Here is a 13,691-nt window from a genome sequence, read left to right as displayed (position 1 = left end):
CATTTACACTGTATTTTATTTTTTTTTTTTCACAGAGATGGAAGGTACAGGTTTGTCGGGGTGTGCCCTCATGATGGGGAGAGGATCTATGGCAGTCTTTTTTTTCCCCCTTCTTTCTAACTGGGGCATCTCTCTTTGGGACAGCCCTCACCAAGTACTTGCTTCAGCAGGTCCCTAAGGAGCAGGCGCCACCTTGGCTTCGGCCTAGGTAGACCATAGTATGCCATACCCCTGCCAAGATCCTTGTCCATGGGTTCCAGACTTCAGGCAGTCATTGCCAATAAAGGGTTCTCAACAAAATATTAAAAATAAACATTTTATTTAGGATTATATTAATTTGTCCAATTACATTTAAGCCCCTGAAAATGGGGGGGGGGGGGGGGGCTGTGTATAAAAATGGTTACAGTTCCTACATTTTGTACTGGATACTTATGTTCAACCCCTTGAATTAAAGCTGAAAGTCTGCACTTCAAATTAATTTGGATTGTTTCATTTTAATTTTATTCTGGTCACATACAGAGCCAAAAGTATGAAAATTGTGCCTGTGTCCAAATATATATGGACTAAGCACTAAAGGACTAAATGAAACCTATTATAGAAGAACTTTAGTAATAGTAGTCACAATATAATACAGTCACAGTATATTCATAATGGGCATGTAGTGATGCACGCCACACCTGGGCGGCTGGCTCGCCAGTGCTAAAGGAAATGGAAAAACATTAATAATAGTCACAATATAATTAGGGATGCACCGAAATTTCGGCCGTCTAAACATATCAGCAAACAAATGGCCTTTTCGGCAATTTGCCGAAAGAGAAAAACAGCAGATAATGGTGCTGAAAATGGGACGGGGGGGTGGGAAGCGCCGCCTATCACGGGGGCTTCCTATAGCGTAGAAGAGAGGAGAGCCGCCGCCGCCTGGTTGATTGGAACGCCGGGAACATCACAGCTTTCATTTCAATAGCTGTGTGTTCCCCGCCGCGTGCCGTCACATACAGCCCCTCCCCCTTGTCCGGGGAACTTTGATAGACAGATCACCCATTTCAGGATTGGGCGGGCAGTCTATCAAAGTGCCCGGATAAAGAGGAGGGACTGTATGTGATGGCCGGGGCAGGGAACACACAGCTATTGAAATGAAAGCTGTGATGTTCCCGGTGCTCTGATCAACCAGGCAGCGGCTCTTCTCTCATTTCCCCTGCACAGGCTGGCTGTAATGGGGGACACTGGCTGGCTGCACTTGACAGTCACTGGTGAGGCTGCATTGATCTCTTGTATCATGTCCCCAGTCTCTGACCTTCTCCTGTACCATGTCCGAAGTCTCTGACCATGGGGAACCCTGGCTGACTGCAATGGGGACACTGGCTCCCTGCACTGGGATACACTGGCTGCCTGCACCTGACGGGCACTGGTGAGGCTGCATTGATCTCTTGTACCATGTCCGCAGTCTCTGACCATCTCCTGTATCATGTCCTCAGTCTCTGACCATCTCCTGTATCATGTCCCCAGTCTCTGACCATCTCCCGTACCATGTCCCCAGTTACTAAGACCATCTCCCGTACCATGTCCCCAGTCTCTGACCATCTCCCGTACCATGTCCCCAGTCTCTGACCATCTCCCGTACCATGTCCCCAGTCTCTGACCATCTCCCGTACCATGTCCCCAGTCTCTGACCATCTCCCGTACCATGTCTCCAGTTACTCAGACCATCTCCCGTACCATGTCCGCAGTCTCTGACCATCTCCTGTATAAATTTTTTTTTAAAAACAGTCATTTTCGGCACCAAAAAACACATTCGGTGCATCCCTAAATATAATACCAATAGTCACAGTCTAATCATAATAATAATAATAGGCAGGTACTGATCTGTGCCACAACTGGGTGGGCTCTGGCGGTTGGCTCGCCAGCGCTAAAAGAAACCTGTCATGAGAGAATATTAGTGCTAATAGTCACAATATAATACAAATAGCCGCAGTGTAATAATATAGGACATGTACTGACGCCCGCCACGACCGGGCGGCTGGCTCGCCAGCACTAAAGCAAACCTGTAATGGAAGAGCATTGATAAAAATAGTCACGATATAATACTAATAGTCACAGTATAATAATAATGGGCAGGTAATGACGCACGCCATGACCGGGCAGCTGCGGGCGGCTGGCTCGCCAGCGCTAAAGGAAGCCTGTCATGAGAGAGTATTAGTAATAGTCATAATATAATACCAATAATAGTGATAATAAGCACAATCTATTAATCATAGTGGTGATAATAGTCAATACATAATAATAAGTTATAATTCAGTTATAAATATATAAAAATATATATATATATATATCGCTCTAAAACAATATATAAAGTGATAATACACGCTACAATACTGCTAATAGTAAAAAAAATAGCATGATTATAAATTAATAAGAACATAGACACCTGCCTCAACTCTACTCTGACAAGATTCCCTCAGCCTGTAACTGACTAGACTCGGGAGCGCGCATTGCGACTTCCCGCGTGTGCCTTGAGCGCGCCCGTGACGCCACGATGCTCCCTCTGGTGGTAAGAAGCGGGAAGCGCAGAGCCCGGCCGGCTAAATGGGACTACAACTCCCGAGATGCAGCGGGGCGGCGGAGAAGATGGAGCGGTGACGTCACAATGGCGCCGCCTGGCTGACTTGGTTGGGAGAGAGTGGACGCCGGAGAGGGTGAGAGCTGTATATACATTGTGTGTATTGGGTGGATGTACCGGTCTTGTGCAGGGGGAGAGTGGTCCAGCCCCAGGGAATGCTGGGTAGGCAGGGGGTGCAGGTAGAACTGGGGGAGGGGGGTCATCACACTGTCACACCTGGGAGGCTGTGTGAGGTCCCTATTGACAAAGTACACCTCAAGCTCACCCACCGCCCTGGAGAAAATACCAACCCCTGCCCCGGAGAAGATAGTGACCCTCTTCCCCCGGGGTCGATTTCAAAACGCGACCCCCCCCCCCCTCCATTTTAAGGTGACATTTCAAAAATTATTTCCAGTGATGCCTGGCCGCCAAACTTGGGGGGGACAAACCTGACTGCCTGTGTCGTCGCCACACGTAAGCTTTGTTTCTTGATGGCAAATGTCCAAAAATAAAAAATATGGATGTAAAACTAATACAGACTAGGTGATAGATACATGACGAAAGTATAAATTCAGTAGTAATGTAATAGTAGAATACGGTGCAATGGCGTCACAGCAGATTTGTGGCGTTGGGGTTAGAATCCCGGTCAGAACTCTATCTGCATGGAGTGGGCGTGGGGTTCCCTCCAAAGCTCCCCCCCATCCCGATGGGAAGTCTTCACTGGGCACCAACAATCATATGCAAGCATCGCTGGGCACCGTAAATCATAAGCAGTTGTCTCTCGGCCCCGCCAATCATAAGCAACCGTTGCTGGGCGCCGCCGATTATAAGCAGCCATTGCTGGGCTCTGCCGATCGCAAAGAAGCAGCCGTCGCTGGGCTCTGCCGCTCGTAAAAGAAGCAGCCGTCGCTGGGCTCTGCCGCTCGTAAAAGAAGCAGCCGTCGCTGGGCTCTGCCGCTCGTAAAAGAAGCAGCCGTCGCTGGGCTCTGCCGCTCGTAAAAGAAGCAGCCGTCGCTGGGCTCTGCCGCTCGTAAAAGAAGCAGCCGTCGCTGGGCTCTGCCGCTCGTAAAAGAAGCAGCCGTCGCTGGGCTCTGCCACTCGTAAAAGAAGCAGCCGTCGCTGGGCTCTGCCGATCGTAAAAGAAGCAGCCGTCGCTGGGCTCTGCCGCTCGTAAAGAAGCAGCCGTCGCTGGGCTCTGCCGCTCGTAAAGAAGCAGCCGTCGCTGGGCTCTGCCGCTCGTAAAGAAGCAGCCGTCGCTGGGCTCTGCCGCTCGTAAAGAAGCAGCCGTCGCTGGGCTCTGCCGCTCGTAAAGAAGCAGCCGTCGCTGGGCTCTGCCGCTCGTAAAGAAGCAGCCGTCGCTGGGCTCTGCCGCTCGTAAGCAGCCGTCGCTGGACTCTGCCGCTCGTAAAAGAAGCAGCCGTCGCTGGGCTCTGCCGCTCGTAAAAGAAGCAGCCGTCGCTGGGCTCTGCCGCTCGTAAAAGAAGCAGCCGTCGCTGGGCTCTGCCGCTCGTAAAAGAAGCAGCCGTCGCTGGGCTCTGCCGCTCGTAAAAGAAGCAGCCGTCGCTGGGCTCTGCCGATCGTAAAAGAAGCAGCCGTCGCTGGGCTCTGCCGCTCGTAAAGAAGCAGCCGTCGCTGGGCTCTGCCGCTCGTAAAGAAGCAGCCGTCGCTGGGCTCTGCCGCTCGTAAAGAAGCAGCCGTCGCTGGGCTCTGCCGCTCGTAAAGAAGCAGCCGTCGCTGGGCTCTGCCGCTCGTAAGCAGCCGTCGCTGGACTCTGCCGATCGTAAGCAACCGTCGCTGGGCTCTGCCGTTGGTAAAAGAAGCAGCCGTCGCTGGGCTCTGCCGATCGTAAGCAGCCGTCGCTGGGCTCTGCCGATCGTAAGCAGCTGTCGCTGGGCTCTGCCGATCGTAAGCAACCGTCGCTGGGCTCTGCCGATCGTAAAAGAAGCAGCCGTCGCTGGGCCCCGCCAATCATAGGCAGCCCTAGAGAATAACTTGGTAGGTGTTTGCAATTTTTTACATCACACAGTATTTGCGTAGCAAACCTTTATGAAAAAATGCACTTTAATGAATTTTAGTGATCACAATAAAATTCTAAATTTTTTGGAAAAATATAGAAGATGAAGATTAATAATTAAAATTGCGCACAGCCGTGCAACGGCGACAAACGACGTACATTTTACTGTCCATAGGCAACGCTTTGAAAGCCTTTACAGATTACCACTTTAGAGGAGGTATGGTGCTAGAATTACTGCCCATGATCTGATGCTTGCGGTGATACCTCTCGTGTGTGTGTGTGTGTGTGTGTGTGTGTGTTTGTGTGTGTGACGATTGCTCGGGTGTTCATTTATACTTTTGCCCTCTTTTAATGTCTGTGACTATTTAAAAGAAATTTGGAAAATTCTCTTTTCTTGTCTACAGAGGTCACCCGAGGCTCTCCACTGCAGGCTGTACTCAAGGTGACCATGGAGGACCCCCTGATATTGTTAGGTAAGAATACTGTGTACTTTTGGTCTTCCAGGGCCGGGGGTGGGTTTTTCTGGTAATTTTTGGCGTTCTGTCTTAAAAGTAACTTTGGACAAGGCCCCCACTTTGATCATTTTGGTGATGGACCTTGTGGCTGCCATCAGCAAAGATCTGTACAGTGCCTTGAAAAAGTATTCACACCCCTTGAAATTTCCCACATTTTGTCATGTTACAACCAAAAACATAAATGTATTTTATGTGATAGACCAACACAAAGTGGAAGGAAAATGATAAATAGGTTTCAATTTTTTTTTTACAAATATGTGAAAAGTGTGGGGTACATTTGTATTCAGCCCCCCGGAGTCAATACTTTGTAGAACCGCCTTTCGCTGCAATTACAGCTGCAAGTCTTTTTGGGGATGTCTCTACCAGCTTTGCACATCTAGAAAAGGGACATTTCTGCCCATTCTTCTTTGTAAAATAGCTGAAGCTCTGTCAGATTGGATGGAGAGCATCTGTGAAGCACAATTTTCAAGTCTTGCCACAGATTCTCAATTGGATTTAGGTCTGGACTTTGACTGGGCCATTCTAACACATGAATATGCTTTGATGTAAACCATTCCATTGTAGCTCTGGCTGTATGTTTAGGGTTGTTGTCCTGCTGGAAGTTGAACCTCCGCCCCAGTCTCAAGTCTTTTGCAGACTCTAACAGGTTTTCTTCTAAGATTGCCCTGTATTTGGCTCCATCCATCTTCCCATCAACTCTGACCAGCTTCCCTGTCCCTGCTGAAGAAAAGCATCCCCCCAACATGATGCTGCCACCACCATGTTTCACGGTGGGGACGGTGTGTTCAGGGTGATGTGCAGTGTCAGTTTGCCACCACATAGCGTTTTACTTTTTAGGCCAAAAAGTTTTTTTCTTCTGACCAGAGCACCTTCTTCCACATGTTTGCTGTGTTCCACACAAGGCTTCTCACAAACTGCAAATGGAACTTCTTATGGTTTTCTTCTTGCCACTCTTCCATAAAGGCCAGATTTGTGGAGAGCACGACTAATAGTTGTCCTGTGGACAGATTCTCCCACCTGAGCTGTGGATCTCTGCAGCTCCTCCAGAGTCACCATGGACCTCTTGGCTCTTCTCTGATGGAGGCTCTCCTTGCCCGGCCTGTCAGTTTAGGTGGACTGCCATGTCTTGGTAGGTTTGCAGTTGTGCCATACTCTTTCCATTTTCGGATGATGGATTGAACAGTGCTCCGTGAGATGTTCAAAGCTTGGGATATTTTTTTTATAACTTAACCCTGCTTTAAACTTCTCCTCAACTTTATCACTGACCTGTCTGGTGTGTTCCTTGGCCTTCATGATGCTTTTTGTTCAGTAAGGTTCTCCAACAAACCTCCGAGGGCTTCACAGAAACGCTGTATTTACACACAGGTGGACTTTATTTACTAATTAGGTGACTTCTGAAGGCAATTGGTTACACTAGATTTTAGTTACGGGTATCAGAGTAAAGGGGGCTGAATACAAATGCACACCACACTTTTCACATATTTATTTGTAAAAAAAAATTGAAAAACCGTTTATCGTTTTCCTTCCACTTTGTATTGGTCTAGCACATAAAATCCCAATAAAATACTTTTACGTATTTGGTTGTAACATGACAAAGTGTGGAAAATTTCAAGGGGTATAAATACTTTTTCAAGGCATGTTTTTTAGGATTTCCCTCATATGAAAAAACTGTGGTAATCGCTTCTCCATAGGAAATATTTATTTAAACATTACAGCAGTAACATCATCCATGGATGTACTTTCTATGGATCTTTTGTGAGCATAATTAGCCAGAGCACCAACTACTCTACACACCAACTATCCAGGGGTTTTCAAACTACGGCCCTCCAGTTGTTCAGGAACTACAATTCCCATCATGCCTAGTCATGTCTGTGAATGTCAGAATTATACAAAGCCTCATGGGACTTGTAGTTCGGCAACAGCTGGAGGGCCATAGTTTGAAGATCCCTGAACTTATATGTAGCGGTAGAGCTTGGGTGAGTTTTTCTCTAGCTTTGGTGATTACTAAGAACCCTTTCACACTGCAGCCATTTTTGAGGCTCTTTAGCATTAAAAAAAAAAGCCCCTGAAAGAAGCCTCATCTGCAATCCCAATGTGAAAGCCCGAGTAGTTTCACACTGAGGCGCTTGCGCTGGCAGGGCGTCAAAAAAAGTCCTGCAAGCAGCTTTGCAGCACTTTTGGAGCGGTGAATACACCGCTCCTAAAGCGCCCCTTCCCATTGAAATCAATGGGAAGCACCTGCAAAGCGCTTTTGGCAGCGGTGCTTTGTGGATGCTTTTAACTCTTTATTTGGTCACTAGTGGGGGTTAAAAGCGCCCCAATAGCGCTCGAAAAACACGCTAGTTTAAGCAGCGCTTTACCAGCATTTTTCTGGCGCTGGCAGTGTGAAAGGGCTCTCGAAGTACTTGGGCTTTTGCATTGGGATTTCAGATGAGGCTTTGTTCAAGCGCTTTACAGGCGCTTTTTTTAACGCTAAAGTGCTTGAAAAACACCTAAAAAATGCCCCAGTGTGAAAGGGGTCTTAGACAAAGAAGCTGATTAAATCATCTGTGCAAAATAATGGAAAGCCTGAAAACATGACCTGTTGGGGCACCTTGAGGACTGCAGTTGAGAAACCCTGTTCTACACAGCTAAATTCTGGGCACCAGTCCTCGGGAAGGATATACTGGAAAGGGAGCGAGTGGTAAGAAGGGCAACAAAGCTAATAAAGGGTCTGGAGGATATTAGTTATGAGGAAAGGTTGCGAACACTGAACTTATTCTCTCTGGAGAAGAGACACTTAAGAGGGGATATGATTTCAATATACAAATACCGTACTGGTGACCCCACAATAGGGAGAAAACTTTGTCGCAGAAGGGAGTTTAACAAGACTTGTGGCCACTCGTTGAAATTAGAAGAAAAGGTTTAACCTTAACCACTTGCTTGCTGGGCACTTAAACCCTCCATCCTGTCCAGAACATATTTTCAGCTCTGATGCACTTTGAATGACAATTGTGCGGTCATACAACACTGTACCAAAATGACATTTTTATATTTTTTTCCCCCACAAATAGAGCTTTCTTTTGGTGGTATTTAATCACCTCTGCGGTTTTTATTTTTTGTTAATTTTTTTTTAAAAGACCTAATTTTTAAAAACAAAATCTATATTTTGTTATAAAATTTTGCAAACAGGTAATGTTTTCTCCTTCATTTATGTATGCTGATGAGGTGGCAGTGATGGGTGGCAACAATGGGCACTGATCAGCACTGGTTGATTACACTGATAGGCAGCACTGCTAGGTGGCACTGATTGGCACCACTGGTGGGCATTGATAGGTGGCACTGGCAGGTGGCAATGGCAGGGGGTACTGGTGGCACAGATGAGGCAGAATTGGCTCTTCCTCTTCGGGACCGATGTCCTTTGCACATAAGCGGGTGATCTGCTTTTGCCAAGCTTTTGTTTGCATCATGTGATCAGCTGTCATTGGCTGACAGCTGATCATGTGGTAAGGGGCCGGGATGGGCCCCTTACTCGAATCTGTGATCACACGAGTCTCAGTGACTCGGTGATCACAGTGCGTGCTCTGCAGGGGGCGCGTGCAAAGGGGAGACCGTCAGATGATGGCCTCCTGAAAATTCAGGTCCATGCTGTGGCCGCCATTCGGCTATAGCACGGACGCCAAGAGGTTCAACTATGTAGAGGGTTCTTTACTGTAAGATCGGCAAGGATGTGGAATTCCCTTCCACAGGCGGTGGTCTCAGCGGGGGGCAGCGATAGTTTCAAGAAACTATAAGATAAGCACCCGAACGACCGCATCATACAGGGATATACAATGTAATACTGACATACAATCACACACATAGGTTGAACTTGTGTCTTTTTTTTCAACCTCACCTACTATGTAACTATGTAAATAAAACCCATACGCTCAATGCACAATGTTTCTTACAGATGGGTCCAGCAGCATAGACGCATCGGAGAGATGTCCCCAATTATCATGTTCCCCAGATTCCAAACTGGAGGATCTCGACACCCCTCACCAGGTAAAGGACATAACTGCTAGATGTCGTGGATTCAGAATTGTTTGCAGACCGGCATTGTCAGTTACAAATCTATTTGTGTTTTTCAGAGCGAAAATCAAATAAACGTGGAAGAAGATCACACTGTGCAGAGCGATGAGGAGGAAGTTCCTCCAGAGATCAGCACAGGTGAGGAATAAACACTAAAAAGAGTCCCAGATTCTCCTTGTTCAGTCACTACAACAATCTCTTCTTCTCCCCCCATCCTCTGTCAGTAGACAGTAATGGGGAGACAGTTTGTGCCCAGTGGGGGGAGTCAAGGGCCATTAGGCTCTATTAGACTCCGGCTCTCCTCTTTAGACTTCCCTGTGTTCCCCTGGAGAGCGGTGTACTCTCCGAGCCCCAACCTGTGATGACTGAGGACAGGATCCTTGCATGCTTCTGCATTGGAGGTCACAAAAGGTGAGCAATAACCACCAAATGCAGAATAGATTGAGTTTGTGTTTTTCTTCCCGCAGACATATCGGTCAAGAGAACCACAGTGGAGAGGCGCCCCCTTCCAATTTTCTCACTGAAGCGGGATGGAAGGAAATGGCAGAGAATACGTATTAAGGTAAAGATGAGGAAGAGCTGCACACTTGTTTCCCAAATGCAGGTTAAAGTGATTATAAGGTTTTATTTTTTTATTTTTTTTAAATAACAAACAAAACATATCATGCTTAAAAAACATGAGGGTTTAAAACCCCTTCAAGCTGTTAACCACTTGCCAACCGGGTAACATAATTGTACGGCAACAGAGTTGCTGTCCTGCGCCAGACCGTTTACCCGGTACGTGTTACAGCACTTCTCTGGCACTCGCTGATCGGTAGACATGTGCAATTCGTTTCTTTCCAAATTCGTTTTTCGATGAAATTTGACAAATGCGGTCATTCGGAAATATTCAAATGAACCAAAACCCATTAACGAATTCTTCCGAAAATTCGGAAATTCAAAAATAACGAAAATTGAAAAGAACGAATATCCGAAAATAAGAACAAAAATTAGAAAACTCAAAAATTCGAAAATCTGACATAACTACAGTGGTGTGAAAAAGTGTTTGCCCCCTTCCTCATTTCCTGTTCCTTTGCATGTTTGTCACACTTAAGTGTTTCGGAACATCAAACCAATTTAAACAATAGTCAAGGACAACACAAGTAAACACAAAATGCAATTTGTAAATGAAGGTGTTTATTATTAAAGGTGAAAAAAAATCCAAACCATCATGGCCCTGTGTGAAAAAGTGATTGCCCCCTAAACCTAATAACTGGTTGGGCCACCCTTAGCAGCAACAACTGCAACCAAGCGTTTGCGATAACGTGCAATGAGGCTTTTACAGCATCCTGGAGGAATTTTGGCCCACTCATCTTTGCAGAATTGTCCTAATTCAGTTACATTAGAGGGTTTTCGAGCATGAACGGCCTTTTTAAGGTCATACCACAACATCTCAATAGGATTCAGGTCAGGACTTTGGCTAGGCCACTCCAAAGTCTTCATTTTGTTTTTCTTCAGCCATTCGGTGGTGGACTTGCTGGTGTGTTTAGGATCATTGTCCTGCTGCAGAACCCAAGTTCGTTTCAGCTTGAGTACACGAACAGATGGTCGGACATTCTCCTTCAGGATCTCTTGGTAGACAGCAGAATTCATAGTTCCTTTTATCACGGCAAGTCTTCCAGGTCCTGAAGCAGCAAAACAGCCCCAGACCATCACACTACCACCACCATATTTTACTGTTGGTATAATGTTCTTTTTATGAAATGCAGTGTTCCTTCTACGCCAGATATACTTGGACACACACCTTCCAAGGAGTTCCACTTTTGTCTCATCGGTCCACAGAATGTTGTCCCAAAAGTCTTGGGGATCATCAAGATGTGTTGTGGAGAAATTGAGACGAGCTTTGATGTTCTTTTTGCTCAGCAGTGGTTTTCTCCTTGGAACTCTGCCATGCAGGCCATTTTTGCCCAGTCTTTTCCTGATGGTGGAGGCATGAACGCTGACCTTAACTGAGGCAAGTGAGGCCTGCAGTTCCTTGGACGTTGTTGTGGGGTCTTTTGTGACCTCTTGGATGAGTCGTCGCTGCGCTCTTGGGGTAATTTTGGGCGGCCGGCCACTCCTGGGAAGGTTCACCACTGTTCCATGTCTTCGCCATTTGTGGATAATGGCTCTCACTGTGGTTCGCTGGATTCCCAAAGCTTTGGAAATGGCTTTATAACCCTTTCCAGACTGATAGATCTCAATTACTTTCTTTCTTAATTGTTCCTGAATTTCTTTGGGTCTCGGCATGATGTGTAGCTTTTAAGGATCTTTTGGTGGACCTTACTGTGTCAAGCAGCTCCTATTTAAGTGATGGCTTGATTGTGAACAGGTGTGGCAATAATCAGGCCTGGGTGTGGCTAGAGAAATTGAACTCAGGTGTGGACAACCACAGTTATAGTATGTTTTAACAAGGGGGCAATCACTTTTTCACACAGGGCCATGATGGTTTTGATTTTTTTTCACCTTTTAATAATAAACACCTTCATTTACAAATTGCATTTTGTGTTTACTTGTGTTGTCCTTGACTATTGTTTAAATTGGTTTGATGTTCCGAAACACTTAAGTGTGACAAACATGCAAAGGAACAGGAAATGAGGAAGGGGGCAAACACTTTTTCACACCACTGTATTAATAAATATTACTATTACATTATAGGTATTGGAATTTCCTTTCAAATTTGGCTGTTGGTGAACGTAACAAATACGAATTTATCCGAAGTTACGAGCTATCCAAAATAACGAATGTCGCATCTAAACTAATTGAACGTAGCAAATTAACCACTTCAGCCACGGACCATTTGGCTGGCCAAAGACCAGAGCACTTTTTGCAATTTGTCACTGCGTTGCTTTGACAATTGCACCGTCGTGCGACGTGGCTCCCAGACCAAATTGACGTCCTTTTCCCCCCACAAATAGAGCTTGCTTTTGGTGGCATTTGATCACCTCTGCAGTTTTTATTTTTTGCGCTATAAAAAAAAAAATAGCGACAATTTTTAAAAAACGCATTATTTTTTGCTATAATAAATATCCCCAATAAATATATAAAAAAAATTTTTTTTCCTCAGTTTAGAATATACGTATTCTACATATTTTTGGTAAAAAAAAATCGCAGTAAGTCTTTATTGATTTTGTTTGCGCAAAAGTTATAGCGTTTACAAAATAGGGGATAGTTTTATGGCATTTTTATTAATATTTTGTTTTATTAGTAATGGCGGCGATCAGCGATTTTTATCAGGACTGCGACATTATGGCGGACACATCGGACACTTTTGGCGTGGTTTTGGGACCCTTTACATTTATACGGCAATCAGTGCAATTAAAAATGGATTGATTGCTGTGTAAATGTGACTGGCAGTGAAGGGGTTAACCACTAGGCGGCACTGTAGAGTTTAAGTGTGTTTTAGGGAGTGATTCTAACTGTGAGGGGCTGTGTGTGACACGACACTGATCACCGCTCCCGATCACAGGGAGCGGTGATCAGTGACACTGTCACTAGGTAGAACGTGGAAATACTTGTTTATATCTGCATCTCCCCGTTCTTCCTCTCCGTGAAACAATTGCGGGTATCCCCACGGACATTGAGTCCATGGGACCCGCGACCGCGCTCACGAAGCTCCCGGCGGCGCGCGCGCAAGCCGCCTCTTAAAGGGCAACGTACAGGTTTCTGCCTGTATGTCCCCTTCTGCCGCGGTATATCTGCGTGAGGCGGTTGGAAAGCGGTTAATAATAATAAATAGTTTTTATTTATTATTAATTTGTTACGTTTTACACGTTTAGATGTGACATTCGTAACTTCGGATAAATTCGTATTCATTACGTTCACTAACAGCCAGATTTGAAAGAAAATTCCAGTACCTAGAATTTAATAGTTATTATTAGTTATTCGGATTTTCGAAAACTTCAGATTTTTGTTCTTATTTTCGGATTTTCGTTCTATCAAATTTTTGGATATTTTCTTTCTTTTTGGATTTTTTGAATTTCCGGATTTCTGAATTCGAATTTTTGAATTTCCGAATTTTCTAGCTTTTTCGATTTCAAATTTTTATGAATTTCGATCATAACGCATGACCCGAAAAATGAAGGAAAAAAACGAATGAAATGGACATGTCTACTGATCGGTGAGGAGGAAGACTGGACAGAGCTTTGCCTATGTCACTGATGGAGAACCTTGGCATCCCAGATGTTTTGGAACTATATTTCCCATAATGCTCAACTACACTGCAGAGTGCATGAGCATCATGGGAAATGTAGTTCCAAAACAGCTGTAGTGCCAAGGTTGGCCATCACTGGCCTATGTAAACAATGCAGAGCTCTGTCAGCGGGGTTGTGTCAGTTTTTGTTTCCCTGCAAAGCAGGGAATACAAACTGAGACGTCTCTTAAGCCCCATACACACTATTGGATTTTCTGCTGAGTTTTGTCTTCAGATTTACCAAAACCATGTAGTGCAAGGGTCTGCCTGATTGTATACAAATTGAAACTCCTAAGGTTTGACCTC

At 45.5% G+C, this 13,691-nt stretch overlaps 2 protein-coding genes across 2 annotated transcripts in view; one reads left to right on the top strand and one right to left on the bottom strand.

Moving 5' to 3' along the window:
• LOC143956160 (uncharacterized) overlaps positions 1-13,691 on the bottom strand; it is a 482,654-nt gene that overhangs the window by 242,982 nt on the left and 225,981 nt on the right. The gene's annotated exons all lie outside the window — the stretch shown is intronic.
• Positions 1-13,691, top strand: part of LOC143955420 (uncharacterized) — a 77,202-nt gene that overhangs the window by 53,955 nt on the left and 9,556 nt on the right. The window contains exons 13-16 of the mRNA XM_077465470.1: positions 5,015-5,083; positions 9,057-9,148; positions 9,235-9,313; positions 9,643-9,737. Of these exons, the coding sequence (XP_077321596.1) occupies positions 5,015-5,083; positions 9,057-9,148; positions 9,235-9,313; positions 9,643-9,737 (335 nt within the window). The remainder of the gene's footprint in view (positions 1-5,014; positions 5,084-9,056; positions 9,149-9,234; positions 9,314-9,642; positions 9,738-13,691) is intronic.

This window comes from Lithobates pipiens, unplaced genomic scaffold (genome assembly GCF_037356315.1).
Source record: "Lithobates pipiens isolate NorthernLeopardFrog02 unplaced genomic scaffold, aLitPip1_a1.2 Scaffold_35, whole genome shotgun sequence".
Lineage (NCBI taxonomy): Eukaryota > Metazoa > Chordata > Amphibia > Anura > Ranidae > Lithobates > Lithobates pipiens.
Note: the sequence above shows the minus strand (reverse complement) of the source record. Positions and strands in the feature narration are given on the sequence as shown.